A 19897-nucleotide genomic window follows, 5' to 3' on the forward strand; every position below is an offset into this window, starting at 1 on the left:
GTATTGAAAAGGGAATTTGTATATATGAAGAACCTGGTGAAATTTCCTCTTCATCACAACAGTTAAAGCTGCAGGTGCCCTGCCCTCTTTTAAAATGGTCACTCTAGTATAGCTCCTGTACCTTTAACTGTTGTGATGAAGAGGGAAGTTCACCAGGTTTTCCATATATACAAATGACACCTGTTGAAATTCCCTTTTCTATGCATCTGGTAAAGATACAGGAGCCCTGTCCTCCTTTTCATATGGTCACCCTAGCTCAGTTAATTAGTAAGAGCCATCCAAAGTCCTAGACTTTCAGCCCTAATTGTTTTATCAGCCAATTTGTGTACGTCTGCCAGATACATGTCTATTTTAAATACAATAGTTTTGAAATCTTGATCCTAACTTTAGGAATAGCTTTCCAGGGATTTTTTTTTTTTTAGTTCACAGATTAATATGGAGACGGAATGAATTATGCATAAACCAAACAAAACCAACCAAACAAACAAAATGCAGTAGTGACATGGACCAAGAAATGCACAGGTTTCCCCCTCCCTAGAACAGACTGGATTACTAGAATTGAGTCAGGTTGCCCAGATTATCTTTGAAAACATCGCTGCTGGTTTAGGGTTGGACAAATAAAAAGCCCAACTGAAGAAAAAAAAGGAAAGAAAGGGAGTTTAAGAGGCATGAATGAATATAGGGGTGAACAGCTCATATTGTGGAAATTTTATAGGTATGAAGAAGCACCCGAAATGTGTGAGAAATCTAAATATGAGAAATGCTAAACGATATAGTACCCAGCCAGTCAGCAACTAAATGATTTGTCAAGGGAGTAGGGAAAGGGTGCTTGCTTGTTTTCTCTGTTAAGATGCTTGTCTGTGGCCAAAATTGAGTTGCAGGATGTGAAACAAAAACAAACACCAAGGCTGAGGTTACACATGCGGTGCCATTTCTCACATATTCACTTCTCAAAATTGGCTTTATACTGGATATTTTCCAGCTCATCTAATTCTAAGGTTAATGTAAATATTCACAAATAATGCTAGATGTTGGGTTAGATACAGACTTAGAGTAAACCCATTGAAATCAATTGGACAAACGTTAATCATAACTCAAATTTTGAATAAATCTGGATCCAACCCATTAATTATCCAAGGAGTCCAAATTGAAATTATTATTATTATTATTATTATTATTATTATTATTATTATTATTAAATTCAATGTATGAATCACCCTATCGCCAAAGATCTCAGGTTGAAATAAATAAGCATAAAAACAAATATAATAAAAGAAGTGATAGAACACAATCCTATGCCTGTCTATTCAGTAGTAAACTCAACTAAGTTCAATGGAGCTTGCTCCCACTTAAGTGTGTATAGGATTGCAGCCTAAAAGAATTTAAAAGTGGCCTACATCCACCAGTCTGGATTGTGTATGCTGTTTTTCTGGGAAAATGATGGGTGGGGGAGGATGCCAGTTAATTATGATCCTGTCATACAATAGAGACTTGCAGGAAATGTCAATAAAAGCCACTGCATTAAACAGAGTTCAGGGGAGGTATGGTTCAAATGCCCTATCTGCCAAAAAGCTCACTGGCTGAGGGTCAATTGTTCTCTTTTTCTCTATCTCTCAGCCTAACCTACCTCACAGGGTTCTTATGCGCAGAAAAGTGGTTTGGAGAAAAGTCTAGATACAAATTCAAGGAGCCTCTGAAGATGAAGAGATGAAGTGCATGAAAGGAAGTCCACTGACAGTCCATGTAAGCCACTCTGAACTTTGGAAAGGAAAAAGAAATAGAATATCAATAAATATGAAATAATGCCATTTTCCTCTTTCCTCCAGCTCTGTGACTCCATCTTGCTGTTTTGTTTTCTTTCCAGTACATGTTATACCAAATGCCATCCTGTGTTTGACAAAAGATCATGTTCTAACCACATGGTCTAACCACAAGCTACATCTGTGGGAAGGCCTATGTTTATCTTTATGACTTGCAAAATGTTGGCCTAGTACTAATCTCGCCTTAAAAAGAAACGACAATTGAAAGAAGACCTCTCTGAAAGACTGAACGCATTTGCCACTTTAGCTGGGCCAATGGGAAAAACCCTTCTTCTCACAAACTCAGCCTCTTCCTAACCAATACCGAATCGAGCTTCTACTGAGTGAGAAACTGCATATAGGAAACCAGACCTCGAGGGTGCGTTATGCACAGCTGAAGAAAGGGAAGAGAGAACTGCACTCAGACGGAGCCTGTCAAGAAAGGGGGGAAATGGAGAACCCGCTGCTTTTATCTCCTCAGCTGAATGCTGCTTCAAAAGTGAAATCCCTCTATAAGATCATGAAGTCCATGAATAAAGAAGGGGGCAAGCCAGAAACAAAAAGCAGGTAAGAAGCGGAAGGGGGTTGTTTTCAAAGGTTTGTTCTTTTTTTACTTGTCTTTTAAAAAAAATATATGAAGAAAGACGAAGTACTTTGGCCAGGATGCATCGCCCATGTTCTCAGCACCACTAACGTGGTCTGGGGCTCTCTCTGGGAGAGAGAAGGGAAGCTGGGTACATACAAGGGAGCTGTACTTTGACCTTTTCTTGCAAATACTGGGCAAGGAAGAGCCAATGACGGAGGGTGAAATGTCCCATTGGGCCTATTGCTGAACTGCTCTCCTGCACTCAGGTGCACCTATGAGGAGGATAACCCTTCTTCTCCCAAGACATCATGGGGCTGGGGTGGAGAGAGAGGTGGGAGAGAGACAGAGAGAGAGAAGAGAAGTGAAGTGACATGGCTCTTCTTGGTGGACTTTAACATCTCTAGAGTCCAGAAAGTAATTTCAACTGCTGGGATTCATAGCACATTTTCCATTTATTTATTTATTTAAAAATAGCACCGGAAAACCTTGACCCTCTCTTTGGGCTTACAAAGATTAACTTCTTTCCCCTCTCTGGCCTATAAACTAAACATGAAAGAGCGTCGAAACGAAAAGACTTTCATTTACCCTTTGCAGATGATTCGGTATGTAAATGTATGCAAAGGTGTAAGTGAGAAATTCATTATTCTCTATAGCAAACGTGGGAGAAATAACATCAACATTAGCGCAATCGCATGTGAGAGGCAAAGGACCAGCTTTTCAGAGACATTATGCTCTGGCAAAAAAAGTCTTTGGAAAGCTTTTGAAGCGGTGTTATGTGGTGGCTTAAATTCTCTCATAGGACTCAAGAAAAGAGCAACCGGTTGAGTCTTCTGCAGAAGCCAGAACTGCACCCAAATGTCGATTTTGACAAATTTGAGAAATTGACCAAGGCTTCAAGGTGAGCACTGTATAAAATAATAATAATACCACCCAAGATGTGGCCATATCCAATTCAGAAACTCTCCAGCATGTGTATCATATATATTGTTTTGCATTAACCACCTTTCTTAGCAATAGGAAGCCCCATAGGATCAGTTTACGTGGTCAGTTTTGCTGTGAGAATATTACTGGAGCCCAACAGTATTTTTAAAATGTCTTGTTTATTTACAGATGTATAGGTTGTACAGTTTGGAAACAAGGAGATATATAAATGAGCTATTTAGTTCTAAATAAGCCCTAAAGGAAGGGTGGGCAACTTGTGTGTGCCCCCAGATGTTTTGCTCCAAAAGCCCTAGCCAATATAGCCAATGGTGAGAAGGCATGGGAGTTATAGCCCAAAACATCTGGAGACTCACAAGTTGCCTCTCCTGCCCTAAAAGCAATAGAATACTACTGCAGTTTTCCAACATTACTTCTTGCAAGCAATTCAGACCTCTTTTTGAGGGGGAGGAGGGTGTCCTTCTAAACCGTCTCATCATGTGGTTGGATTTTTGACCTAACTATACATGTGTGATATTCCTCAATTTGCCTAGGTAACTTTGATGTATGGAATATAGCTAAGCCAAAATGGGTCTGCCAAGAAAGCTCTCTCTCTCTCTCTCTCTCTCTCTCTCTCTCTCTCTCACACACACACACACACACACACACACACACACTCCAAGTACTTTCCTGCAATTTTGAGAGACTCAAAGGTCTGAGAAGATATTAATACATGAGAACAGAGGGCGATATGATGAAGAAAGCATAAACCTATCTGTATGCCCTCAGTGATGTCATCATATAACCGAACCTGACTGGCTATGTGCTAACATCACCGTTGCCAGGAAGAAGGAAAAGAAACGGAAACAGTGTTGCTGAAGCAGCAGCCAATTGGGGAACAGCTGATAAGCAAATAACCTGAAAGCAAAGTGATGAAGAAGAGATGGGAATGTTTCAAGGCTGCCCACTCGAAAGCCCAACAATATTCATGGGCAAACACTCAGAGAATTTCTTGTGAGGAAAGGGTTTTCAACGACTTCCAACCTGAGGACCAAATTCCATTTGAGAGGGCCTGCACCAATTGAACTTGCTCCCCCCACCCCCAGGAGAAGAGAGGGGAAGCAAAGCCATTGCATCAGCTCTGCTGACAGTTTACTTATTTTTTCCTCTTCCCAGCCTATCTCTTTTTCTGTGTGGGTAATGTATTTTTAGATTGTCAGCCTTCTTTGGTGCTCAGTCCCATTTTCATATGGTAAGTATAGATAAAGATTTTTACTATGGCAGGTTTTTGTGTTTGTGTATGTGAATTTATGACAAATATATCAATAGGTTCAGTATCAAAAGCAATTATCTTAGAGGTTTAAGAATTTTGCCTGAACAGGAGGAGGGGTGCATACATAAGAACATAAGAAGGGCCACACTGGATCAGACCATGGGTCCATCTAGTCCAGTACTCTGTTCCCCAGCAACTAGTGTATACGGGCTTGCCGCCTCTGATACTGGAGTTAGCACATAACCATCAGGTCTAGTAGCCATTGATAGCCTTCACCTCCAGGAATTTACCCAACCCCCTTTTAAAGCCATCCAAATGGGTGGCCATCGCTATGTCTTGTGACAGTGAGTTCCATAGTTTATGAGGTGTGATCTGTCCTGAATCTCCCACCAATCAGCTTCATGAGAATGACCCCGGGTTCTAGTATTATGAGAGAGGGAGAAAAATGTCTCCCTATCCCCTTTGTCCACACCATGCATAATTTTGTACACCACTATCATGTATCTCCTGACTCCACCTTTTTCTATAATAAACAGTCCCAGATATTATCACCTTTTCCTGATAAGAAAGTCGATCCAGACCTTTGATCACTTTAGTTGTCTGGATCGTTAAGAAACCTCTGGACCACCCCTGGTTTGTCATTCCTTTTCTGTATGAGCTGTTCTCCCCCACCCTTCTCTATCTGCTTCCCTCCCTATTCTCTCTCTGTTGTCTCCTCCTGCCTGAACTATTCAAATTTATATTGTAAGCTCCTTGAGGACTGTGACCAGTCCATTGCTAACATTCCTCTGTGAAGTGCCGTATAATAATTTATCATAATCATTGTTTCATATCTGTCTGAAATGCAATCAAGTGAATATTCTAAAAGATTATTTCCCAAGCTTTTTAGTTAGAAGAACAACTGTGAATTTTCTGCTTACCTTCCAATGAACTACAATAGCAGAGATCAATAAACACAATTCACAATATATTTGATAAATGTGCCTTCCTTTCACCCAAAATCAAATAAAATACAGTGCTTCAAAGACAGCATGGCATTTGAAAAAAATTTTTTTTGCTGTATACAAAACAACAGGCCGTACACGTTCGAGTGTCATTGCTTTCATATCTTTGTTTCCGTATACCATAGAGCTTCCTGTATGCTGTTAAAAATAGCCTGTGGTCGCCAAGTCTTGAGAATGTTGTGTTTGAAACCCCAGCTCGGTGCAAGCAGTTCACTACAGCTCCCATGCTTTTGTGTTTTCACCATTTCCAAAAGAAAAGACAGCTGACCCCTTTGTCTTATGATCTTTACCATACAGAATGGTTTAATTTTCCTGGAAAGACCAGGGGATACAACAAAAATACCTAAGGAACAATGCCTTCTTTCAATCCTCTGTGTGTGTGTGTGTGTGTGTGTGTGCGCGCGCATACATGCAGGGGGTGGAGGAGAGAAAACTCTTTGTATAATTCAATAAGAAAAATGCCAGCAAAATTAGACCAGCTGTTTTTGAAGGCTCAAGGGCTTTCTTTTGTAAAGTAATTTAATTCAACACCCTGTTAAATATGACAAACTGAAAGCAATAGGAGATAGCATGTGTTAAGAAAAGCCTCAAAAATATACACAACACATAATGACTTCTTCTTCTTTGTCTGGTACAGTGTGTCCCCCAAAACTGTAAAGAAGTGGGGTGAATCTTTTGACATGCTAATTTCACAGAAAGGTTAGTATACGCGTTTCCACCTGGGAGTATATTTCGTTGAAGTTCTACGCCTTCTCTTTCACTTCTGCAAGTGGGCTCGAAACTTTTTCATGCTGAAATATCTCGTTATGATTATTCGTCTGTGGTTATGGACTAACCGTGTGTAAAGTGAAGAAGTCTATTAAGTTCAACTTCCAATGATAAACGGATCGCTGTGTGGGAAGTGGTCTTGAATTTTGATCAGAAAACGGACCTGAGAAAACTGAGAAATGACTGAATTTCTCCAGCAGAGAAAAGTGATTCAATGGGCCATATTGCTCAAAGATGAAGGGAAGGTCTTATGTACTATGGGGAATAAGTGAATCATACATTGCATGAGTTTTATAATGCATTGTAAACAGTTATATATTGGAACCTGTGACTTTTCACCTGGGAGAGAACCTTGAAAAGACCGTAAACCAGCCTTCCTCAACCTGGGGCGCTCCAGATGTGTTGGACTACAACTCCCAGAATGCCCCAGCCAGCTGGCTGGGGCATTCTGGGAGATGCACTCCAACGCATCTGGAGCGCCTCAGGTTGAGGAAGGCTGCTGTAAACCCTTAGGAATAGCAGTACGGAAAAGGCTCACTACATGTAAGAGCCATTGTGACATCAACATTCAACAGACCACTCCTCTCCCTTTCCATCTTCACTATTTGCATGCCTGAAATTCCAAGCTCTAAATGTTCAGCCATGCCGCAGCTTTCATCATTCTCACTAATTGATGGGTGCCCCAGTAATTATACTTTAACGTATGAATCACAAGCATTTCTGATGATGAAGCCACTTTTAGTGCTTTCTAAATGTCTTTACAATGCAAACACACTACTATGTGTGATGATTTTGAATTGGCACATGGATCAATACATGCCTTCAAATCGGGAGGTGAGCAGCCAGGGTCAGTGCCAGGAGGTCTTTATTGCTGGGCATCTATTGAGGTGCACACCTCAGCAGAGGGCCTACTGGCAACGAGCAGTGCACTCTGTCTGTCTGGGCAAGCAGAAGAGCACCAGCAAGCCATGGAAATGAGCAGAAAGGATAATATCTGTCACCACCTGGCCATTTCTCTGCCCTCTTTCTTTGGAATGGAGGTGGGGGGGGAGATTTACAGATGGAAAAGAAGTGGGCAATTGCAGGGGGGAAAAGAAGGGCATAATGAGAATTTCATGGCAGAAGCCCCCACAAATCTTGGAGCCATCACAATTTGATCAACCTGATGAGACCTAGGGTGACCATATGAAATATTGGACAGGGCTCCTGTATCTTTAACAGTTGCATAGAAAAGGGAATTTCAGCAGGTGTCATTTGTATGCATGTGGCACCTGGTGAAATTCCCTCTTCATCACAACAGTTAAAGCTGCAAGAGCTATACTGTGACCAGATTTAAAAGAGGGCAGGGCACCTGCAGCTTTAACTGTTGTAATGAAGAGGGAATTTCACCAGGTTATCCATATATACAAATGACACCTGCTGAAATCCCCTTTTCAATACACCTGTTAAAAGATGCAGGAGCCCTGTCCTCCTTTTCATATGGTCACCCTACATATGGAAAGGAGGGCAGGGCTCCCGTAGCTTTAACATTTGCACAAAAAAGGGAATTCCAGCAGGTGTCATTTGTAGGCAAGCAGCACATGGTGACATTGTCTCTTCATGACAACAGTTAAAGCTGCAGGATCCCTGCCCTCTTGACTAGATACAAAATAGGGCAGGGCTCCTGCAGCTTTAACGGTTGTGATGGAGAGACAATGCCACCAGGAGCTGTATGCATACAAATGACACCTGCTGGAATTCCCTTTTCTGTGCAATTGTTAAAGGTACAGGAGCCCTGTCCTCCTTTTCATATGGTCACGCTACGAAACCTAACTTTTAAAAGTAGGGCTGTAAATCAGTTTGATTAGCATATTAACTAATGATGCTTTATTTGATAGATCAATCAGCTAATATTTATTTATTTATTGCATTTCTCTACCACCCAATAGCTGAATCTCTCCGGGTGGTTCACAAAAATTAAAACCATGAATTCGAAGTATAAAACAAACAACAGTATAAAAACACAGTATAAAAGTACAATATAAAGGCACAACCAGGATAAAACTGAGCAGCAGTGCAGATATTAATGCAGATTTAAAACCACAAAGTTAAAATCTAAAACCATAAACTGTTGAAATACTGGGAAAATGAAAAGGTCCCACTGTTGTGCATATATAACTGGGGATACCTATTTTGGGTATATCAACTTTCAGGATATGGGTTAACACCTTAGACATCTCCTTTAGAGTTCTGGCTGGTTCTGCCTGAAACCCAGAATGGATCCATAGCTCCACCAAAGTTGGAGCCACCAGCCTTTGCTGCATTTCACCATAATGGAGACGATGGACCAAGTGATTGAGAAAGTTTTTATCACTAAGTTCTCAATATTTCAATTTCAGACTATTCTGAATTTTGCAGTGCAGTTCTTGATTCAAAAACATACCGAAATGCATATTTTAAAAATTAGAAATTCACACTTCTGGAGAGAAAAAATGTTCAGAATTGTGCATTTTGTTACAAAAATATATAATTATAAGCATGGATTTAAATATGAATTTTCATGCGTATTTTTTTTAAGTGCAGATTCATCCAGAAATAGGATGGAACTGACTTAGGAATGTGAAAGTGATATGGTCCAGAAATAGACTGATACATTCATCTCTAGCCCAAACAGAGCACATGTTGGAAAAGATACTGAGCACTATTTTCATTAAAGAAAGCTGTAATTTTATCCAACAGCCGCCCCACCCCTCCTGCCCCAGCCAGGATAGCTTTTTCAAAATGAAGAGCCACTTCTGAAAGTTTCATCATATGCTTTATCGGGTCGCTTAACCCATGTAAACTGAAACTGTTGCTCCTAAAGTGAACTTAAAAAGCATATAAAGAACTTAAGTAATTTGATGTTACTGAAAGCAAATCTGAAAATAGATGACTCTGCATTAAAATTGTGACTGGGAAAATGTCAATGTGCATTATTGTCTAGTAAGTTTTGTTCTGATGTATTTGACAATGTTGATTTTTTTTACTTTTGTAGCTGGCTTAGATGCATTCACAAGGTTCTTAAGAAGTGAGTTTAGTGAAGAGAACATTGAGTTTTGGATGGCATGTGAAGATTATAAGAAAAGCAAAGACACTTCTCAGCTTCCACAGAAAGCAAAGACAATTTATGAGATGTTCATTCAAAAAGAGGCTCCAAATGAGGTATAGTGAAAATGGTCCTATTGGCACAATCTATCTTTGATAAACATGTGCATAGAAATGCCGTCTAACTTGCTAGAGAATGAGCCCCATTGAACACTTGAGACATACTTCTGCTTAAACATCACAACATTGTGCTGCAGGCAGCTTAGACTTGTCAGGATTGTGCCCACTATTTCAAGACATACAAACATTTCAGGAAAATTACATAGCACATGCTACCGCAATGGCATCAATGGTGAGTAGAAATAATGTTTCTCGGACCAAGAACTGTATCTGCCTATATTTGATGCTAGCATGCTAGAATTACACTTCATCAGTCTGCTTAAACCAATAATTACAGGTAAAATTACTACTACTATTCCATTGGAAAGATTTCAGCTAATAAGCCAAAGGAATAAAACAAATCACCAATTTAAACACACCTTCGGAGTAATGATCATAATACTTTAAGCAACTAAAAAAGATTGATTACGATTTGTTCCAAAAGGCAGCATTAAGGATGGCATACTAGTGATATATCACGTGTAAACAAAGGCACACACACAGTTGATATATTAGTCTCGGTTCTCCTGTACATTTTAGAAACAAAATGCCTATCGTTATGTCAAGCTGGGTATGTGTACATTTGGATATCTTAGCATTTCAAGGAGACCACCTCAACCCATATGTTCCACTAGGAAGTCCTTATGCACTATCACATCATGCAAAGAGGTGCTGTTGTCGTTGTTTTAAAAAATTGCTTCCCCTAAAGACTCACCAAAACACATGCCTATTCATCTTTCAGAAACAGTCTAACACATGTTTCCTTTCAAACTCAATTCAAGAGTGGGGGACTTCAGACCCAGAATAGAATAGAATAGAATAGAATATTTATTTCTTACCTGCCTCTCCCTCTAGATGGAGGTGGGGAACAACATTAAATACAAAATCACAATAAAATGCAAAAAACTGGTTAAAAACATATAAAACTTATACAATATTAAAATAACAATTGGGCATGTTAAAAAACCATCTGGGTAGGCCTGGTGGAAGAGATTAGTCTTTATGGCTTTCTTAAACTTGCCAGGCCCAGGACCCAAATCCAGTCCTATTGGCATCACAATCCAGAGCTCCTGGGTTCATCAGACAGCCATGCTTCCTTCCCTTGGTCCTGCCTCCTTTCCCCCAAACCACTAGGCTTCCTGCCTCTTGTGCACATCCCTCCGTTCTAAAGAGTTGAACTTCCTCTCCTAAGGCGTATTTTTGGCCCTACCTTAGGCCCCACCCACCACTGGAACCCCCAAGAGCTTCTCCAAAATTGAATTTGGCCCTCAAGCTGAAAGAGGTCCTCTTTATCACTGGTGTGGAAAGTGTCAAATAATTACCTGCTATTGGAATAGTGTCAGGTGTCCAATATATAAACAACTCTCTCACACACACATGCATAACATATGATCCTTACAAAGAAAATGTATTTCTGTGCCACTTCCCAGGCAAAGCAACTGAAGTGGCTTAAACAGAATAAATTGCTACATTTGGGAATAAATTCACACTGGAGGTAAACCCTCCTAGCAGCCCTGAGATCTACACCAAGCAGGATATGACAAGTTGAAAACGGTTTGAAAACTGTATATGCAATGTGTCCTGGGCCCCAACTGTTATAAACAGTTTTAAAGCAGCAGTGTAGATCCTGCCCTGGTCAGAGACTGGGGGATTGGTGCACTGCAGTTGTTTGTGGTGGTTAATTTAAAGCCTATCCACACATGCCGGTGATAGGTCACATGACTCCTTCAGCATTCACTGCTGAGAGCCTCAGAATTTTCCAGCAGTCACCATTCTCCTTGTTCCAAAATCTCATAGAAATCAGGCCTGAGAGTTGACTGTTCCCCAGCCATTGGTGATCTCTATGCAGCGAAATGGCTATCCTTTTAATAATATGACCTACTATGGGAGAGTAGAATTATTCATTCATTTATCCATCCATCTGTCCGTTTATGACATTACTCAGCACATTTTTTAAAGATTGGACAAAAGCAATGGCTCAGATCTGATGAATGCACCCACAGAGTATAGGGGAAATCCCATAAAATCCAGTGACACAATTTTAATGGTATCTTTCCCTTTTCCTGCATACTATCCTAAAGGCTGAGATCACATTACCACATGCCCCCTAACTCTTTTTAAACTCACAGAAACCTTGTGAAATACCTTAAGTGGAGAGGTTTCCCCAGTCACCAAATGACTCTGAAAAGGATCTAGAACCTGAGTGTACTAGACCCTCATTTCACAAGACTGCATGCAGCCCATCCTCCAAAGATTCAACCATGCCATTTTTAAAATAAAAAATGTCATTGGGCATGTGCAGAAACTCTAGTGCAGGGCCAAAAGAAAAAAAGAAAGAAAAGAAAAAGAGAAATTTCTTTTTTCACAATTTGTTTGACTGCATGATGTGAGTATTTGTACTGTAAGCCACGCGCATGGAAGCCTCAGAAACATCATCAAATTTATTTATTTTATGATATGAGGGTCTTTTTTCCTCATTTTTTTCTCTAGGTCAACCTTGACTTTAACACCAAAGTCTGCACCAGCCAATGCATGAGTCACCCAACACTCAACACCTTTGATGCTGCACAGACCAAAATCTATGCCCTAATGGAGCAAGACTGTTACCCACGCTTCCTGAAGTCCAACCTTTACATCGACTTGGTCCATGGCAGACCTCATGGCTGCTCTGCTCTCCGAAGGAGATCACGCTCTTTTACCTTCAATGAATTCAAAGATGCCCAGCCAGATTTTGCCATCTGGCTGTAAAATATTAAACTTTTATGTTTGAATCAACCAGTTTGGGAACACCTTCATACCTGTTGAGGGGCATCATCACATCAAGTGACTTCCACGGAACTGTGACCAGTTTCACATGTTGATGATCCAATCTAGAAGCCTTTAGTTTCACTCCTTGCATAGATGGCCAACACCTCCCCCCACCCCCGTTCTTCTCTGGTCCATGAGAGGTTAGGTACCTAATAAAGCTGGAGGCATCATTTAGCAGTAAAGGCCTCATGGATCACAAGCACTCAGGTAAAATGTTTTAAATACAATGCATATAGTTGCTTATCACATTCAAAGTCCAAATAAGAGGTGTAACATTAACGTAGTGAATCTTTATTTTGTACAACATGAAAACATTTTTGTAGGGAACCAAATAAAACCCCAGGTAGATTGTGAGTGCACTTTGCTATCTGCCTGCTTCTCCAGAGAGACTTCTGCCCCTTTGAATGACCCAGGCTTATCTGCACACTTTTCCCCAGCACTTTTTACCTGCAAACTTTTCACCAGCAACTTCCTGCTAGATTACACCAGTTTGCATCAGCTTCCTAGAACTGGGCCATAAAAGGAATGCTGCCAGTCACCACAAAGGAAATCAACCCCTTTGAGGGTGAAAAGGGGAGAAGCAAAGAGAGAACTCATGCTCTTTGATTATTTATGGAGTTCTTTAAAAAAAAAAACTGCCTGTATTTTATATCTTTATCAGCTGGCAGAGCTGTGGGGCTATTGCCTGTTGCTTGCAGGAGAGATTTATTTATTTTTTTAAGAAATGGAATGAAGCAGGGAGCAGAAATATAAATGAGGCAGAATATCATGGGAGGGGGAAAGCTGACAGGTCATTCCAGAGGAAGGGAATGCAGTAAGTGGGTATCTCCCACAAATTCTGCATGCCTCAATGACAGTCACCCTGGGCTTGAAGGTATTGCTGATAAATGTGAGTTTGCCAAATGGGAAAACAACATACATGCTGAAGCTACCCTGTTGGGAGGAGTTTGGGATTCCATGACCTCTGTGGCAACCCTGGATCTGCCCCATGCCATGCCCCATTTATTCAGCAGGGCACACCTTGGAACTGTTTTTCTGTGTTGGGTGGGATGGTGGCTATCTGGTCGTGGAAGATTTTTTTTATTTTTTATTTTGGTTTCATCATCATGGATAGATCACTACCTAGTGAGAATTTGGAACTCAACACCTCTGCAGGGTTGGCAGACCAATTAAGATGGTCCCGCCCAGAAAGTTGATAATTCTAGATGGTTTTCTGACAGTTCGTGGGGATATTCCTACTGGATTTTCCAGTATGCTGATGACAGTGATCTCTATCTCTGCTTTTCATCTAAATCAGATAGCGCTATTCAAGTGTTAAATCTGTGTCTGATATCACTAATGGAATGGATGGGGACAAATAAATTGAAGCTTAATCCAGACAGAGGTGCTGTTGGTCATCTGAAAGACAGATTATGGAATCTGTATTGGATATGCTTATACTCCCCTTAAAGGTTTAGGTTTGCAGCCTGGGTTTATCCCTTGATTCAGCCTTGACCCTGAATGCCCAAGTTTCAGCAGTGGTCAGGTGTGTGAGCCTAGTGCACCAACTGCCCATTCCTGGAGACATTGGATCTAGCCATGGTGACGCATGTCTTAGTTACATACCATTTGAACTACTGTAGCATGCTCTACTTGGAGCTGCCTTTGAAAAATGTGCAGAAACTTCAGCTGGTCCAGAATGGTGTGGCCAGACTATTGTTGTGGGTCAGTTATACAGAGTGTGAGAAGCCCTTGTTAGATTTGAACTGCTGGTCATGACTGATAAAGCCCTCTACAAGTTGGGGCCAGGTTATTTGAAAGACTGTTTCCCCCCCATATGTGCCTGTCTGGATTTTACAATTCTTAGGAGAGGCCCCTTTCTCTGTCCCAACACTATCAGTGGCACATTGGGTGGAAATGTGATAGAAGGCCTCCTTGGTGGCTGCTCCCAGGCATTGGAACTCCCTGCCAAGGGAGGCCAGGCAAACTCTATCTCGGTTGTCCTTCCATTGGGAAGAAGCTATATTTTATTCAGATAGGCTTTTGACTTCTACACTGACTGGCTTGCTGACATAGGCTATTTCTTTTTATTAATGTGTTTTTAATGGATTTCCTTCTAAGTTTTAGTTATAATTTTATATTTTATCTTAAATTTCATTGTTGTTGGACACCTTTAGCATTATTTTGTAGTGGAAAGGCAGGATATAAATTCAATTGATTTATCGATGATAGATAGATAGATAGATAGATAGATAGATAGATGGATGTACTAACTCAGCCAATGAGCTACCAGTTGACCCTCACTTGCTTATTATAAAGTGATGCACCCTCTCTTTTTGAGATGTGCTATATGCAAAACTACTCATTCTCAACATTTCCATTTTAAAGCAGGAGAGATAGCTCATCTTTTCCATATTGCTTGTGCTGGATTTATATGCTAACTTCCTTTGCATGCCACATGTGACCAGGATAGAATATGGCTGCAATCCTATGCACATATGCTTGGATCCAAGCCCCATTGGACACAGTTAGCCTGACAACCAAGTAAACCTGTTTGAGACGGTGCAGTCACAGAGATACAATATTCCCCATCCCCTTTTGCATTATTGGCACACATTTTATCAGGATACTGTTTTAAGACTGGACAGTTGGACAGGAGTCCGTTAATGAGCCAGAAAGACTGCTTAAAGCTGGTAAAGTTTTTAAATGATTTTAGGATGTTTTAACAACATATATTATGTTTTAATTTTATATTTACTGTTGTTCCCTGCCTCAATCAGGGTAAGAAATAAAAATTATTATTATTATTATTATTATTATTATTATTATTATTATTATTATTATTATTATTATTATTATTTGCTGGCCAGATCTGGCTACACACATCCTTTTCTTAGATCAACTGGGATGCCAGCTGTCTCCCTCTACACCAGGTGTAGGAGCAGTAAACTGTCTGTTGGTGTGTTTAAGCTGTGCCTCCCCCTGTGTTCAACCTATTAATAAACTCTAATTTTGCAAAATCCCAGTAATCCCCCAGTTACTTCCTTCTAAAGTAAATCAAACTTGGGTAAGTGCTGCGCCCAGAAAATTGATTGATTTCATTTCATTTCTATACTACCCAGTTACTGAAGATTTCTGGGCAGTTCACAGAATTAGGATGGGCATAACAAGACCCCCCCCCTCTTTAAACATCCATCCCCTCTCTTTAAGCATCTGTCTTTATGTGCAAAATGGCTCCAAATCCAATGATTTTTTTCTCTCTCTTCATGAGAATGAATGCTAGCCATTCCCTTGTATGGTGGGAAGTAAGGAGGTGTATTTGCATCTGTAACTGAGGTAGAAGCTAGGACTTCCTCTTGTCCCAGGTTGTCACCAGTATCCGTGACAAGGGGCAGGTTGTACCCTCTCTCAACTGTGTCTCCTCTTCTCTTTTAGCCACTTTATTACAATCCCCCTCCCACTCAATTGTCAGATGATCCCCCCCCCACCTCAGTTCCTCCACATTCTATTGACTCCTTATGTGGTTGTTTTGGAGTCTTCTCCCCCTTTTAGAGTCCCCCTTCAAAGATTGTTTGTACGTCTGCAATCTTTGGGATTCTCCAGAATCAGACCATACCTCCCTCTTGTACACAGATACTTCTGCCTTGGCTACATGATTGCAGGCACTATCCCATGAAATTCGGAAATAGATACATACTCAGTAAACAAACTACATAAAACAAACTATATATCCTTCCTTCCTTCCAGGGGTGGTGCTAGGTTCCTAAAATATCTGAGGCTCAGGTAGAGGATGGGTCAGTAGAGGTAGGGCCAATGGGTCATGACATGTAAAGGGCTGAGCTATGGATCTACACCAGAAAAAATCCTTTGATGTTCCACTGGCAGCAAGCCATTGCACAGCCTGCAAAATCCACCACTTTAAAATTATAAAGATTATACACCTTGGGAGAGAATCCATACAGCCAAACAAAATGAGGATGATATTCTCAGAGCCACACAGAAATCCATCTTATAAATGCATACTTTGAAGTATGAAGGACTGGGTTACTCAAGAGTAAGAGTGGACACACGTTCCGGCTGCATCAAAAATCCACACATGCTACAAGCGACTGCAAGCAGGTTTTTTAAAAGGAAAAACAATGCCACCATTGACAAACCAAGTAGGTTTAAAATAGAATCCGGGCACATGTAGTCCTGGTACATCTGGACTACAGCTCCCATTCCCTTCCTATGGAATTCCCTGCCTTTGGAGGTCAGGCAGAAGGCAATGTTGCATTGCTTCTGTCGCCTCCTGAAAACGTTGTTGTTCCAGGAAGCTTTCCCCAACTTGCTCTTTAGTGAGTTGAGCCAGTATTCAGATATTTGGTGGTGTGTGTGTGTGTGTGAGCTTCATCCCACGTACCTGCTTCCCTCGGATTATCCCCTTAGTGCTAAGCTTTCACCCTTGTTGTTGTTGTTGATTTTGCTACTGGGCGACAGTGATCCTTTGCATACCAGGAAGTGAGTTTAAGGGGGGAAATATAAAAAATCATTAAAAATCAACGGATGACCCAATTCAATTCAAATTTGGCATGCTTAAAGCTCTCCCTAATATCTATTAATGTGCCAGTTTTGGTGTCTTTATCTTTAAAGCTTATACAGATGTAAGCATTTCTTTAAAATCCTGCTCCTGTACCCCAGTGGTGGCTCGGAAGATACGCTCAAAATGTAGGGGCTAAATACGGCTAATCTTTTTGCTTTATTGCACAATTAAGGCAGGATGCATGGGAGTACGTCACAATCAAAGCAGATTATAAGGTGGAAAACTTCTGAGTCCTTTGCATGCAATTCGCAGTGATTGCACAGTATAACGCTGGTGTGATAAAGTTCTCTCTGTGTGTGTATGTGTGTGTGTGTGTGTGTGTTTAATGGCAGCAATTTGTGCTTCCCTCCACCCCAGCTTCCACCATTTGTGCAATTTGCACAATTTTTAATTTATTTATTTTTGGGGTGGGTCTTGAAATATGCACAAATACTGTCATAATTACTTTTATTCCAGCTTTCGCGCAACTGTGTATGATCGCAAGTCTGCCTGTGTCCACTACATAGACCCACAGCGGTATATTATTCCCATCATGTCATAAATCCATATCAGATTCATCTGCTCCAATTCCTTTGTTTAGCCTATTAAACCAACTTGTAAAACAACTTGTCAGTTTCCAAACCCACCTCATGCTCTTCACTCCTGGTTACTGCAAATGAGTAATTTGCACATGCTTGACACTGAATCACCAACTGATCCTCTTTCCCAATCTCTGCTTCCTTCCTTCCTTCCTTCCTTCCTAATGTGACTGTAGCATTATATTATAACTCCACCATAAAATCAACCCAGCTATTAAATTTTATTTAATTAGCTGTTAAAATTAATTTATTAATTTAAATTAATAAATTAATTTATTAATTTATAATTAAAATTTATTTTAATTATTTTTTTCTCCAGTATAGAAAAAAATGCTACCCATATTCCCCCAAAATTAAATCTGCCTTCTCTAATTCTCAGTAGATATGTTAGCTTTAACTAAAAGCAAAACAGCATTTCAGTTCCCAGAACAGAATCAGAGATCTCAGAAGAATCCAGTTGGGGGATAGAGCTGGATGAGTTTTCATCGGCTCGGCCCTGTAAACTTGGGTGAGTCAGGCCAACTAGCGGATTTACAATTTAATTTGTGCAAATAATGGCTGTAATTTGCACAAATTTTGGATGACTTACAAAAAATATATACAAAAAGTCCCCGGAGTTCAGGTAAACCCCATAGCTCGGCTTGCAAATGCAAGACAGGTCAAGCACACCACGGAACTCCAGCAAACCCCGAAAGTGCTGCATTTCCTGGCAACAGACATTCCTAAACAAAATCAATGGAATTTCCATCTTTTCCCAATTCTGTGCAAATAGGGTTTCTTGCTACCATCAACAATAGCAGCCCTTCCAAACATCATCATACAACAATGACTGGGCCCAATGGTATTGTTGTAACACTAACTATATATTGTATTTTTGCTCATATTTGATTCCAAAATTCTTAACGTGTGGGCATGAAAACCATATGTGCAAATGATTTGGGTCCATGGTTACCTGCCAGGTCGCCTTCTCCCTTACAATCCACCCTGTACACTCAAGGTCGTCCGGGAAGAGTTTACTCCAGTCAGCCACAACTAGGCTGACAACTGTTACCCAGAGGACCTTTTCTTCTACCGCCCCCAGACTGCGGAATGGCCTGCCAGGAGAGATTCGCCAACTTAACAGTCTTCCCAAATTTAACAAATCCATAAAGACTGATCTCTTCCGGCAGGCCTACCCAGTCAAATTTTAAAACGTCTGACTGTTAGAGCTGGACCATAAGGAAAGCTGAGCGAAGGAAGAAAGATGCTTTTGAACTGTGGTGTTGGAGGAAAATTCTGAGAGTGCCTTGGACCGCAAGAAGATCAAACCAGTCCACACTCCAGGAAATAAAGCCAGACTGTTCACTTGAGGGAATTGTATTAAAGGCAAAACTGAAGTACTTTGGCCACATAATCAGAAGACAGGATACCCTGGAGAAGAGGCTGATGCTAGGGAAAGTGGAAGGCAAAAGGAAGAGGGGCCGACCAAGGGCAAGATGGATGGATGATATTCTAGAAGTGACAGACTTGACCTTGGGGGAGCTAGGGGTGGCAACAGCCGACAGAAAGCTCTGGCGTGGGCTGGTCCATGAAGTCACGAAGAGTCGGAAACGACTGAACGAATAAACAACAACAAAGTTTTATATGTTTTTAATCATTTATGTATTTTATAGTATTTTTGTATTCAATGTTGTTCCCCACCTCGATCCAGAGGGAGAGGCAGATAATATATTAGTAGTAGTAGTAGTATTTTCTCTGGAATTATTACAATGTCAACAATGGAAGGCAGTGAAAAATCTATTTTTTAAAAAAACCTACAGCAAGTTAAATACTAACCACACACCATAGTCAGATGACACTTGTAGAAGATTATTATATATATAAAAATAATCTCTTAGTCCCATATATATATCACCACATCTCATAATCTATTTCTCTATGAAGAACTTTATTCCCTTTTAAAGAAACATATACTTGTTACTTTTGATTTCCACCAGCTGATACATCCTAGAAACATACCTGCACCAAGCTATTATATTATTGTTTCCTTTTTTTCCTAGTGTTTTTTTAACCAACTCTTCAATGAGTGTTAATAATATCTCTTTCTATGTTGCAGTATTGAGATAGATGACTTTCCATTCATTCAGTGTAAGGGAATCAAGAAGATGGTCTATTTTTTTTTTATCATGGGCTTGGTGATATATGCTGAGGCATTTGAAAATAAAGTAAAAATGATGAAACTGAGAGAGGGAATTACTCAAACACTGAGACCACAGGAACCCTGCCATTCTCGTTTTCAAATTAAGCTGTTTGCTGAATATGATGTCTATGGAGAACTGGCAGCAGAAGGAGGGGAGTTTCCTCTCTTTAAATATTTACCATTCAAGTCATGCTTCCAGTC

The 19897-nt window shown here is 40.5% G+C and overlaps 1 protein-coding gene across 1 annotated transcript; it reads left to right on the plus strand.

Annotated features, from left to right (window-relative positions):
* Positions 1 to 2038: 2038 nt before the first annotated feature.
* RGS18 (regulator of G protein signaling 18) lies at positions 2039 to 12732 on the plus strand. Its single transcript, XM_063134926.1, has 5 exons — positions 2039 to 2366; positions 3185 to 3283; positions 6218 to 6279; positions 9362 to 9528; positions 12061 to 12732. The coding sequence occupies exons 1-5, from the start codon at positions 2251 to 2253 to the stop codon at positions 12316 to 12318; spliced, it is 702 nt and encodes a 233-aa protein (XP_062990996.1). The 5' UTR covers positions 2039 to 2250; the 3' UTR covers positions 12319 to 12732.
* Positions 12733 to 19897: the final 7165 nt, after the last annotated feature.

Source organism: Elgaria multicarinata, chromosome 1 (genome assembly GCF_023053635.1).
Source record: "Elgaria multicarinata webbii isolate HBS135686 ecotype San Diego chromosome 1, rElgMul1.1.pri, whole genome shotgun sequence".
Lineage (NCBI taxonomy): Eukaryota > Metazoa > Chordata > Lepidosauria > Squamata > Anguidae > Elgaria > Elgaria multicarinata.